The 13745-nt window shown below is 39.0% G+C and overlaps 1 protein-coding gene across 1 annotated transcript; it reads left to right on the forward strand.

The window, feature by feature from the left end:
• Positions 1-147: 147 nt before the first annotated feature.
• Positions 148-3290, forward strand: LOC144007035 (triple functional domain protein-like). Its single transcript, XM_077506274.1, has 7 exons — positions 148-267; positions 1506-1708; positions 1847-1993; positions 2074-2185; positions 2442-2557; positions 2637-2762; positions 3094-3290. Exons 2-7 carry the CDS (start codon positions 1553-1555, stop codon positions 3250-3252), a joined length of 816 nt encoding a protein of 271 aa, XP_077362400.1. The 5' UTR covers positions 148-267; positions 1506-1552; the 3' UTR covers positions 3253-3290.
• Positions 3291-13745: the final 10455 nt, after the last annotated feature.

Raw genomic sequence — 13745 nt, forward strand, 5'->3', positions numbered from 1 at the left:
TCCGCCCCTGGCCAGGGTGCTGAAATTATTGTCGAGATCACAGAAGGTGACGTCACGAGAACCTCTTTGATCAACTGGACGCAACAGCGTAACTGCGCATGAGCAGAACTTCCTGAGTTTTGGAGGTGGATGGTGGCGCACGCTGTTCGGTGCTGAAGTGGAGATTTGGAGTAGCAACACACTAATATCATCTAAAAACAGAGACTTGTCTTCTTTCTTTTCCTTCCCCTTGGATTTCAACCTGCTGTTAACTTCGACCAGCTGAAGGTGAGTTACATTACGCATGCATAGTGTGTTCCTGGGACTGTGTTAAACTTTTGGTTAGAAACTGGCTTTTCAAAATATGTGGGTCAGCTACTCGTAGCATTTTGGTGTTCCTATTTTTCTATGTGTGTGTTTTGTCAAGTCAAATATGTCGTTAAAATATCAACTTGAATGTTTAATGCCTGTGAGTTGGTATAGCCGTCAAAAGAGCTTCGCAAATGTCCTCTTTAATTTGTGTTGCTTTTCCCAAACTTTTTCTTATGTAAACTTTCAGTGTTGATTTTGCGTCTGCGTGTAACTTGTTGTGAACTGCGCAATTTTAGCCGTTACGTGAGAGAACCGCGCTTGTTGTGGGTGCCTGTGAATCCCCAACGGCTCCGTTTTGATTTAACGTTCTCGTTTTGGTTCGACTGCTGAGGTTATAGACTGCATTTAATTTGGTAGAATGGATATATGTGTGACATCTAAAATTCAAATTTGCCCTCTTTCTGCGTTGTGTTCAAGGCCTTACTGCGTTTATGACAGTTTGTGTGTTCAGATTTTTTCCGTTTGTCAACTATGCTAGGAATCTGCCGTTACTGTATTTTCAAACTTCATTTTGCATTCAACCTGATCGGACGCGTGACGTACGTCGAACCGCCATTACGGAGGGAGCTATAACACTGGAGAAAGAAAAAAAAAATCCGGAGTCTTTAAGGGGAAAACCCGGCTGTTGTGGTTACCAGGCAAATAATGTAAAATAAATAAATAAATAAATAAATAAATAAATAAATAGTGTCGATGAATGTAAACAACTGAACAACTTTGTTATTCTACCGGTATTGAATGTACAATAAACAGAATCTGATACATAAAATAGTATAACAGCAGCATGTGCCTGGAAATGGTACTTCATCTTCATTTGCTGCTTTTATACTATTTTCTTCTGTACAATTTACATGCAGAGTCTGTTTATTGTACATTCAATACCAGTAAAATAAACAAGCTGTTCTGACAGATTTCTGACAGAATTTCCCTGGTACCACAGCTGCTGGTTTCCTGCTGTAAAAACAATTGATTTTTCATTATTATTTTTAACTGTATTTATGTTTAATGTGCAATTTATGTACAGCGTTTTATTACAGCTGCGATTGTTTTGTTTCTGTTGTGTAAGTTGGGCAATATAATCAGAAATGCTGCCATGAAATCGTGCTTTCTTTGTGGCAACAATCTTCTGATCGTTCTCCACCTCTTGCCTACAGAAGTCCCACCAGAGTGCTTTGAAAGTTGAGCAGTGCACACAAATAGGATGTTCTGCTTTCGAAAATCCAGAACCCAGGACATGGACCTGGACAGAGACTGCGCAGAGGGTGCGACATTCGACTGGCCGCAGCTCTTGAGCAAAACACCAAGAAAACTCAAGCTGGTTGTCGTTTCTGTGGCCTTCTACAACACCTCAGAAAAAGTAGGACATGCATTAGATGTCAATGTTTGACGTTTGACTCCATAAAATGAATGAACCTACCTTGATGGCTAATTTGAACACATGCAATTCTGGGGAAGAAGAAGAACATCATGGACTGACTTCATTTCTCCCTTGCAGGTGTGCCATGTGTTGGACTGCCTGGAGCAGGACTATCAGCGAGAGGACGACTGGTGCGGAGGAGCGGACAATCTCCACCCCAAATGTGAGGCGGATTTGACCCTCAGGATCAGGAAACACTTGGAGCAGAAGGAAGTCTTCCTCAAGGTTCAAATGACACCTGGAAGATAAACGTAGTTGCATTGTGATATCTTTTAATTTAAGTGTTTGTCTTTTTTGTTACTCAGGCGTGCAGTATGGCCAGGAGAATCACAGACATCTTCTTGAAGTACATGGAAAGGGACGGTGTCAAGATGGGAATGCAGAGTCACGATGACGCACAAAAGCAAGAAGTTCGAAGTCAGTATGGACAAAATAATTAGATGTATTTACCAAAACGAAGGGATTCATATAGCCGTAACCAAATGCTGGCATAAGAAAATTGTACAAATCAGTGTCTTTAATTGAGCACAAATTGTCTGTGAAAAATTATTCAAAGCACTACTAGAAAATTGTAAAATATTGTAAATAATTGTAAGAATTGTAAAATGCTGTTTTATCTAATCTTTCATCATCTCAGTTACCCTGATGTGTGGTTGTTATTTTGTTGTCATAGAAATCCTTGCTGACCTGCTGGAGAGAGAAGATCGTGTCCTTCACTTGTGGAACATGAGGAAGGAGAGTTTGGAGCAGTGTCAGAGTTTTGTGGTATTTGAACGTCGGGCCAAACAGGTCAGTTAGAAAACATTCGTCTCTTCCTTCCTCATGAGACTCAACCAAAAACATCACACGTCTATTTGTTTGTTTTTAGCTGCTTAGGACCATTCAGGACATGGGTGAGGTTTACCTGTCCACACACCTCTCCACTGGCTCTCGCATCCACAAAAGCAGGCAGGAGCTTTTGCAAGATGGCGAGGACTTGCGCATCATTGCCAAGGTGGGTTGCACGTCACACGCTTGCTTTGACATTTGGATGCAAGCTAGGGGTGAACAATTTTGAAACATAATCTAAATGCGAACACAATTAAATATTGCGATTGCGATGTAATATGTGATTATTTTTTTCAAGGTGCCAAAAAAGTTTTATTAAAAATAAGACAATATTATAAATGACCATTTCTTTTTCCTTTCTATTATGTTTGTAATTCACACATTGTTATGTTAATAGCAGTAAACTATTTTCCTTTCTGGAAACTTTTCAGTGCGACAACACAAATATAAATTTCTAATATGAACATGCAAAAATACTCTTATTCACTCATCTGCAGGAAACGGAGGAGTGTGTGAAGTTGCTCATCCAACAGTCAGGCGACTACTGCGGCAAAGGTCACCATCACGCTTGCGAGGTCAAGAAACGGGCGACAGAATTGGCAAATTGCTTCCAGGACTTTCACCTGCGAATGGACAAGCACAACCGCAGCATGTAGAAGACCTTGGGTACCTCGTCCCACGCCACCCAGGCAGTTTGTCTAATTTGATCAACTACTTTCAGACACTGTAAATTTTGTACATAAGTCAGTCTATTAAAAAAAGTTGAAAACCCAATTGCCTTGCTGTATTTTAAGCCAAATTCAAGTAAAAGTACGAGCGTTGCAACTTCGAGTTGCTGGTTTCCAAAGCTAACTTGACTGGAAACTCATTTGAATAGTTTTGCTGTTTGCAGTCCTATCCCATGTCCACTGTATCCATTCCAAAATATATTGTTTGTGATCTTTTTTATTTTGTCCTGATTAGCCTATTTGGGATTGAATTAATCCAGAAGTAATAAAAATGACTCAAGTTGCATTATTTTAACATTACAGTACTTGGATTACATTACTAATTAGATTTTTATCAACTTTATCAGAATACATTTGAAAAGTAACCCTGCTTATACAGTATAGCATGTGATAATGTGACCATGCATAGATAGATGCTGTCTTTTAACTTTGCTTGAGTTTTTTTTTTTTTTTAAACGCATCAAATTGAAGTATTGAAAAAAAAAAAAAAATATATATATATATATATATATATATATATATATATATTAGGGGTGTAAAAAAAAATCGATTCGGCGATATATCGCGATACTACATCGCGCGATTCTCGAATCGATTCAATAATCAGCAGAATCGATTTTTTTTTTTTTTTTTTTTTTTTTTTTTTTAGGATTCACACCTTGAGCATGGAAGAATGTTATACGAACGGCACATTAAGCCTTAATATTTTTATTTTAATGCTGTTCAAATGTGAAACAGATTGCAAACTGTTTGTGTACAGTGGCTCACGGTTATAAGCCTCAAGTTTTAGATAAATATATTCATATAAATCTTACAGTGTACATGTACAAATTTACTGATTTTTTTTGAATGGAAAAAAATCGCAACAATCGACTTATAAATTCGTATCGGGATTAATCGGTATCGAATCGTGACCATTCGTATCGGGATTAATCGGTATCGAATCGAATCGTGACCTGTGAATCGTGATACGAATCGAATCGTCAGGTACTAGGCAATTCACACCCCTAATATATATATATATATATATATATATATATATATATATATATATATATATATATATATATATATATATATATATATATCCATCCATTTTCTTGACCGCTTATTCCTCACAAGGGTCGCGGGGGGTTGCTGGCGCCTATCTCAGCTGGCTCTGGCAGTAGGCGGGGGACATCCTGGACTGGTTGCCAACCAATCGCAGGGCATATATATATATATATATATATATATATATATATATATATATATATATATATATATATATATATATATATATATATATATATATATATATATATATATTTATATATATAATAATTCTGCTCGACCAGAAAATCCTGAATGAGAATATTCGTCCATCAGTTTTTGACCACACGTGAAGCAAATCTGGCTTCTGGTTTGAATGAATGAATAGATTAATTAATTAATTAATTAATTAATTAATTAATTAATGTGTAGGAGCCATATAGTACCTTTTGGTGGTTTCTTCCTGTGTGGGTGTTACCCCGGGTTTTCACCGGATGCGGTTGCGGTGCGGTTGCGGTGCGGTGCGTCTTGACTGCGTGCTCCGGACGGGTCAATTTTTTTGTCAATCCACAACTTTGTCGACAGCTGCGGTCCGGCAGCTCCGTCGCCGCCCACTTCCCAACGTGTCTCGCGGTACTGCGCGCGCGCGATCATGTGGCATTTCACAACGAGAGGTGGACTTCTTTTGATTTAACCTTTTCTTCTTCTTCTGCTATGAGATTCCATGCAGCATCCTTTTTTTGGTTGTCCTTGTAAAGTATATTAATAACGAGAGTCGGGTCAGTGCGGGTCCACTCTTTATTTCCGTCTTCCGCGTCCGGCTGCCGCTCAGTACGGCAAGCGAGACGGGCACAACAAGCAATCGCGAACATCAAACTCACAATACATTACAGTCCTTATAAAAAGGATGTGCCGTGTCATATATTATTTTGTGGTTTTCCACCTCCAATATAAACCTCTCCTCGTCCATGTTCGCTGGTGTCTAAACCGTGAATGAGCACATAGCCCGGCGACGCCCACGTCACGTTTTGCTGAAAAACTTGCGAAATAGGAGCTGGCGAGTGTTTTATTCTGAAAGGTAACCGGAAATTTATTTTGAAACTGCCTCGGTCTTCCTGTCCCGCTCGATGTGTTTTGTGCTAGCTTGCCATTTGCCGGAGGCCTACCGCTGCGGCGTCCGGCAAAAATAGAAAATAGGTCTATCCTTGCGGAAGGCTTGCGGCACGCCGCAGGCCTTCCGCAGTCGACACGCAACGCACCCGCAAGCGGTGTAAACTGCACCATTCGAATGAATGGAATCTAATTGCTTGCGTCGCCGGACCGCACCGCAACCGCACCGCAACCACATCCAGTGAAAACCCGGGGTTACCCCGGGTTTTGGTTGTCCTTGTAAAGTATATTAATAACGAGAGTCGGGTCAGTGCGGGTCCACTCCGCATCCAGTGAAAACCCGGGGTTAGTGTGTTTGTGCCACACGTTTTACTATGATTGGCGGTGTCACAACTCACCAGTGGGAGTGGTCTGTCTTGTTATTAAGTGGACTCACCTGTGGTGTGGGTGGCTGTCATTGATCACTTGGTGGGGTGAGCTGGGGAAGGATTTTTTTGTTGACCGCGCCAACGCGCATCAAATAAATCGATATTGGAATAAGCACAAGAATCAACTTGGAACCGTGAAGCACAATCAGGAGAACGTCGCTTCGGGGCTGTGGAGGAACGAGCTGCGCTGTCTTATTGAAGGTACCTTGTTTGGCAAAATAAATGGATGCTGGTGATTATCGCAGTGTTGTGGATGGAAATTGAAGCGAGTAAATTGTATTAAGCTATAAGAAAACGAAGCGCGTCAGCAAGGTTTTAACTCCCCATGTCTTAGCCTGCCGTGACGTCGCAAACAACTAGACGCCGCAATAGAATGAATGAATGAAGAGTTATAGTCCTACTTTCTGAGTTAGATAAAATACAACAAAATTCAGATTTCCTATCATTTAGCTCTCGTCCCAACTGGCTCCAAGCTTGTTGGCTTCCCCGTAATAAGGACAGGCTAATTGTGGCTAAACACACCTGACACACATGCACACTCAATTGAGGCTAGGTGATGTTTAGCCACATTAGCTAAGAGGTTTCATAAACCAATGCCAACCCTAATTAGACAATATCAACCCTTTTTTAATGTTGTTAAAGTTTCATATTTACTATGTGGAGTTTAAAAGTGGATGTCCCAAATTTGCTGTTTAAAATACCACCGCTGTTCACTCTTATATTTCATTTTGTATTATTGTTGTTCTCTCTCTCTCTCTCTCTCTCTCTCTCTCTCTCTCTCTCTCTCTCTCTCTCTCTCTCTCTCTCTATATATATATATATATATATATATATATATATATATATATATATATATATATATATATATATAAAATAACCTCCCACATTCCAAAGACATGCATGGCAGGTTAATTGGGGGCTCCGAATTGTCCCTAGGTGTGCTTGTGAGTGTGGGTGGTTGTTTGTCTCTGTGTTCTGTGTGCCCTGCGATTGGCTGGCAACCAGTCCAGAGTGTCCCCTGCCTGCTGCCCAGAGCTGAGATAGGCGCCAGCACCCCCCGCGACCCTTGTGAGGAATAAGCGGTCAAGAAAATGGATGGATGGAATTTATTCACATTCTTACTGATGAAATCTGCATTTAGAGCTTCTCCCACACTTATTTTATACTTATTGGTACAACCGTACGCCACACACAGTGGTATTTTCCTTATAAAGGAAGAAAATAACGTCAAAAGTCAATAATGTGTTTAACTTACAGTAGGTCAGATAGGTGTGGCAACGCAAGATGGCCGCAGCAGGCTTCCCTTCTCGCTACAGCATGAGCAGCCGTTTATTTTTACATCCGTGCTGTATCAGCCTGTGCGAATCCACCGTCTGACCGTAGTCTTATTGAAGCTTTGAGCTGGGACAGCATGGTTGCGTTTTTATTTCATTTTTTAAACTCAAGAACTATGGTTCAACACACTCACTCAGGTTCGCTAGCATCACGTTTACAGCGGCCGACTTGAACGACGTAAGTGCGCTTCTGTCACAAAGCAGAGATGTGTAAAAGTTCTGGAGTATGCGTGTGCATGTTAATGTGATGAGCGCAGGACTTCCGTACTATATGCAAGTCCGTGGATGAGTGGCGCTCGCCGGAACAGCTTTTGGGGATAAAAACATGCACTGTTGAGCGTACCGGAACGCCGATCGTACGTTCTTTGCACGTTGAGAAGTACCTGAACGCTCAAGTGAGATTTTTAGAAGTGCTCCGTACCGGTGCGTTCCGGCCCACTTAAAACACTGATCCTTATTCATAGCAATCTTGATGAAGAGAAACGTTACTTTTTTTTTTTAAATTGTAAACGGTTCATTTGCGTATTTAGAACAGCTCTACAGTATAATAAAATAAATGTATTAGTAGCAGATGTCATTTTTAGTATATGTCGCGGGCCGCTTAAAAAAATGGATGGCGGTCCACAAATGGCCCCTTGTGCCATAGTTTGGACACCACTGGTTTAAAACATCGGTTAAATCACCTACCAGCTGTTTAGTTGAGGTTTCTTTCTTTCTTTTGTTCTTTCTTTTGTTCTTTCTTTTGTTCTTTCTTTTGTTCTTTCTTTTCTTTCTTTCTTTTGTTCTTTCTTTTCTTTCTTTCTTTTCTTTCTTTCTTTTCTTTCTTTCTTTTCTTTCTTTCTTTTCTTTCTTTCTTTTCTTTCTTTCTTTTCTTTCTTTTCTTTCTTTCTGTTCTTTCTGTTCTTTCTTTTCTTTCTTTTGTTATTTCTTTCTTTTCTTTCTTTTGTTCTTTCTTTCTTTCTTTCTTTCTTTCTCTTTCTTTCTTTCTTTCCCTCTGTGCTTAATGTTTCGGTCTGATTCCCTCTATGGGGTCATCGAATGAGTCCATTTCAACTCTACTGTCACAATTATATTAATAATTTCCTATTGCGTTGTCACTGTGAATGTATGTCCAGGTTCTTTTTTTATTTCCACACACACACAAAAATTCTGTTTATGACCGTGAAAGGGCCTGATAAAGTTTAACAGAGAGGACAGCATGAAAACTGAGTGTTGTTCTCCAAATTAATAAATGGTGTAAGTCTGATAAATAGCGCTGTAGTCATCTGTGCTCTCAACAGCACCATTTGTGAGCTTACTTCTCACTTCTAGCTCGAGGAATGTGGAGAGAAGAAGAATGAACCAGAAAAACAATTAATCCAATGTTATTTAAAGTAAGCTGACTCAATGAGCGCAATTGTATTTGTATTTTAGTGTTTGTATTTTTCAATGCAATCTTTTTCAGCGCCAGTAGTTGTTTTAGTTGACTAGCATCCATGAAAAGGTCACACTGTACATGCATCCCAAGTCAAAGTCACTATCTCACCTTCATGGTGCTGATATTCCAGTCACACTATTCATTGATTAAACATTAAGCAGGTCTAGACACTTTGCAGATGGTCAGTATTATTTTGACTGCCTTTAGAATGTCCGCAAGTGTTGGTCACTGCTGTGAGAAATCCATCCCAGGCAAATGAATTTTTCTAAACATATTTTTCTAAATTGTTTTTCTTCTCTACAGTCACGAGATTTAATTTCCTCGCTGTTCATTCCAGTTGAATGCTTCTTCATTGTGGCTCACCAATCAGCACCAGTGCACAATTGTAAATCATTTCAAATGATTTAGTTCGGAAAACAAAACAAGCCCTGCCGGCAAATGTGGAAAAGTCTTGAACTGGCTGCGTTGATCTTGGCATAGTGTGCTGCAATGACAGCATGCCCCTTCCTGCTCAAGAGAAATTGCTCCAATTTAGGTCAAAGTAGAAAGTTCCTGTGAGATCACAGACACTGTGACGAGTCTCAAACTTTAGGCTTCTTTATTTTTGTCCAACAACACAAACCTGGCTTGCAATTCTGATGATTTTTTTTCTTTGCAGCCACTTCAGGGACTTTATTTTTTTTTTTTTTTTTTTTTTTTAAATTTCCAAATGCTGATCACCGATGAGGTCCATTTTGCTTTTGTTTTGTTTTTCCCATGTGGTGGTTCTGCTCTATTTCTGTTACTGTTTTCCATCATGTCAGTAGACCAACTTGTTTCATTTGCCAACTTGATAGAAAAGAAATGGATGAATTCACCTATTACCACCAATGAATGAATCAAACTCATACTATTCATTACTACATTTCTGAATGTTGTTGATCCATGCAATAGTAGTGTAGCGTAGCATAGCCAGACTGGACCTCTTCCTCTTGCCGTTCTGTTCGACCTCCAGAAGAACCTGGACAAGCCGTGTACTCGTTTTGGGGATGTCTGGAACCTGTGCCATAACAACAGTGTTCCGTTATGATCTGCCTTTGACCTTCTTGGATTTTATTTTGTATTGTTTGGTCTTTGTCTGGTCCAAGTGTATCTCGTTGTCTTGTTAGTCCATGTGTATTTGGTCCCGCTTTAGGGTCGTGGGTGTGCTTGAGCCTGTCCCAGCCGAGGTTGGGCAAGCGTACACAATGGAGTCGTAGTCAGCCAGTGGCAGGTGGTGAAATAATTTTCCCGATAAAATTTGTCTTCTGTTGTTTATCTCCGGAGCAAAGTAGAAAAAAAATTAACAGCTCCAGCTGGATCACACCAAAGCTTCAACTAGTGAGATTACAGCTTTGGTTCACAGGCTACAATTTAAACAGTCTCAAATGAAGTCATAACAATTACATTTTTTGTTCTTATAAATGTGTGGTCTTGGGAGTCTCAAGGCTGGAACAGAGGACAGTCATTAATAATGAAACAAGCGGAAAAATCAAGGCACTAAATTTAATGAAAGAACCTAATCACATGCCCACGTGTTAAAAACACATCTCCCCAATATGAACACAAGCCAAATCCAGTGAAGGAAAATTATGGATCAAGTGAAATCCACCTCAGAATAAATGATTACTGTTATGTTCTGGGGTTGGATCCCAAAAACACAGACACAAATAAGAGTTTAACACTTTATTCGCATAATATCAAAAGGCGAGGAACTAACTTGACTAGACCAGAAACAAGGAGAAGGCATCGAGGATCACGAGACGCTAAGCTAACTTGGGCCGTGGAGTTGCACAGAGGAACAGAGGTAATAATCTGACACAAACACACACTTCTCAGACAGGCTTATATAGACAGTGAATCGATCTGATTGGCTGTGGCTAGACATGTGGGTAACAGGACTGACTTGGTATTATCTGATTGGCTGTTGACCAGATAAATAAAGATTCCTGACATCACATAGCTTCTGACATCACATCGTGTCTTACCATTTGAAACTAAATGCTGGTTACATCAGTTCAAAACAGACACTTGACCAAATGGTCATGACCCAAACATAACCTTTGCACGACCCTAGTCATGACAGTAAACATAACCCTTGCATGACCCTCGTCATGAGAGTAAGCATAACCCTTGCATGATCCTAGTCATGAGAGTAAGCATAACCCTTGCATGACCCGAGTCATGACAATACTTACATACAACTCATTAGAAAATTATTTAAACCAATCAAAGAGAACTAAATTCGGCTCCATCAATCTATATGATACGCCCAATAAAATCTAATCAAACAAGTGTAATCACAACTACAGGTTGCTTTGCTATACAAAAATAAATTACTGTTAGTGAATGCTATTCTGTAGTGACACTGGAATTTTTCCATTAGAGTTCTTTCACCCTTGAAATTCAACCAGTCATTGGCTGAAGAACTTTGTGCATTGGTTGCTCGTTAGCCTCACTGTTAGCAACAGGAATTTACTTCATCACAGATACATTTTCAGAAACTTGTATGTACCGCTTTCATTGATAAAATGTTTCATTTTTATGAAATAAACATTGTGAAGTCTTCAAAAATCACATTTTGTAAAAGGTAATCAACCATGAAGTCAGTAATTATTTCAAAGTGTGACAAAACAACCACTTATTAGCTTGTAATTGTAGTTGATATCCAAGCAGGGAATCCACAAAATACAGGTTTCAGTATAAAACTGAAAATTTCATTTGGCTAATTTCGTACTTCTACATCATAAGAAGATAAAGATAGTATTATGCTGAGAATTCTGGGAATTTTCCAGAAACAATTGTATTGAACACTACTAGCATAGCAACTGTCACTGTGCTAGAATACTTGACCCCAAAATACTAGCCTCCGATTGGTCTCTTGCCATTCATTCGAAATAAAATGACAACTTTGACTCATTTTATTATGCTGGGCCAAATACAGGTGTTTTTTCAATGTAGTATTTTTCCTTAAAATTTCATTAAATTTCTTCATTTATTTATCAGAAACAGAAAGTAAACGGGTAAAACATCATTAATTCATTTGCTCCCAATAACATGTAAATGTTTTTTTAATGTTTTAAGTGTCCCAAAGACGTATTGATACGTTTTTTTTGTTTTTGTTTTTTTGTTTTTTGTTTTTTTATGCTAAAGCATACAGAAGGCTTTGATGCAGCCTCTCAACTGCAAGGAACGGTTGCAGAAAAGGTAGTTATTACACAAAGGGCCAGCAGGTGGCAGCAGAGTAAAGGAGATCAACCAGGGCCATCTAGAAAAAAAGCTAAATTACTTAGAATTTTCAATAGATTTGTGAAAACTGATGAAACTTAGCTCTCTTCTAATGCTAATTGCTGCAAAACGGTAACAGATAGAAACGTATACTTTTTTTCCTGATGAAAGAAGAGACTTGAATCTTTCTTTTGATAGATTCCATGCTTTTATAGCAATTGAACACAATATTCTGTGAGCCTTGCGAAATCAGTTCAAATTAAGTAAAACGGCCGGGAGCGAACGGGATTGCTTCTGTGAAAATGGCTGGGAGTGAATGAGTTAATTCAATAAAAAATTTATATCCAGTGAAAAACACCATTAAACAAATCTGTGTATACAACCAGTTTTCAAAGAGTGTACACAGTATAGTTGTGTATAGTGTACAAATTTGTTGTTTACATCCATGCTTCTCCAGCAGTACAGTAAACAACTGTTTGCTAGTGGTATAGTAGCATTGCTGCAGTTATAATACCCTTCATTCGTTTTTCATAGAATGTTAGCGGAGCGTATAAGGTGTGGGCCACCTCGTCCTGTCACACAAACACCCCAAAAAAATCTTTCTATCTTCTAGCGCATGTGTGACAGTGGTTTACTGAACGCAGATCTCCAGACACGACTAATCAATGTGTGCTCAGTCCAACTGTTAAACTGTTAAACATTTAGGGATGATTACAATTTGAGTAAGCGCGGGTTGATTGGTCATGCCTGGAGAATGGGCCATAAGAATAACGTCATAGCCTGACTCTGTACGCATGTAGGTGAACGCCAGAACGTTGAACGGTTCCATGAATCGTCTCTGCTTCCGGGTTGACGACCCAAGTAGCCAACTGCTAACTACTGTAGACTGCTACTGCTAGATGTAGGTGGAGCTGATGTAGTGTTGGCACTCCAAATAAGGTGCACAATGTTGTGATTTGTGCTTCAGCTATCGTAAAGAACGCCACAAAAGCCAGGGGACCAAGTATTTCCAATTTAACTGGTATTAGCAGACCTAGCTAGCCTTGTGGCTGGGGCACAGAACAGTCACTAATATGAAACATATCTAATGGAATAGAATGAATCCAGCATTTTTTTTAAAAACAAAAGATAGCATAATACAGTAGTAACTAATACAGTGAGTAATTAAATTCTTACACGTGGCTTTGTTAACAAAACCCAACCAATCCACCTCAAATGTTAGACTGGCTTATCGTCAATGCAGAGTTGATATATCTAGCAATTAGGGGTGTTAAAAAAAATCGATTCGGCGATATATCGCGATACTACATCGCACAATTCTCGAATCGATTCAATAAAAAAAAAAACCGATTATTATTTTTTTTTTTAAGAGCTCAGAATTGTTCATTCGGTAGTCTTACAGATTCAACGTCTTATCATCATTGCCTTTTTGTGTGTGTGTGTGTGTGTGTGTGTGTGAATCGATTTTTAAACTTCCATTTTTAATGGATAAATATTCAACAAAACGTCTGACTTCGGGTTAGGATTCACACCTTGAGCATGGAAGAATGTTATATGAACGGAACATTAAGCCTTAATATTTTATTTTAATGCTGTTCAAACATGAAACAGATTACAACCTCTATAAGACTGAAATTTCAGATAAATAAATAATACATTTTCATATAAATCTTACACTCTACAAGCTTACTGATTAGTATTTTCTAAATTTGAATGAAAAAAAATCGCAACAATCGACTTATAAATTCGTATCGGGATTAATCGGCATCGAATCGAATCGTGACCTGTGAATCGTGATACGAATCGAATCGTCAGGTACTAGGCAATTCACACCCCTACTAGCAATGATTCCCA

This window comes from Festucalex cinctus, chromosome 19 (genome assembly GCF_051991245.1).
Source record: "Festucalex cinctus isolate MCC-2025b chromosome 19, RoL_Fcin_1.0, whole genome shotgun sequence".
NCBI classification, from domain to species: domain Eukaryota; kingdom Metazoa; phylum Chordata; class Actinopteri; order Syngnathiformes; family Syngnathidae; genus Festucalex; species Festucalex cinctus.

Excerpts from the sequence above, each read along its gene's own strand:
- LOC144007035 (XM_077506274.1), top strand. The coding sequence starts at position 1,553 with ATGTTCTGCTTTCGAAAATCCAGAACCCAGGACATGGACCTGGACAGA. Across the intron at positions 1,994-2,073 it reads AGAAGGAAGTCTTCCTCAAG|GCGTGCAGTATGGCCAGGAG; the intron begins GTTCAAATGACA and ends TTTGTTACTCAG. Across the intron at positions 2,186-2,441 it reads ACAAAAGCAAGAAGTTCGAA|AAATCCTTGCTGACCTGCTG; the intron begins GTCAGTATGGAC and ends TTGTTGTCATAG.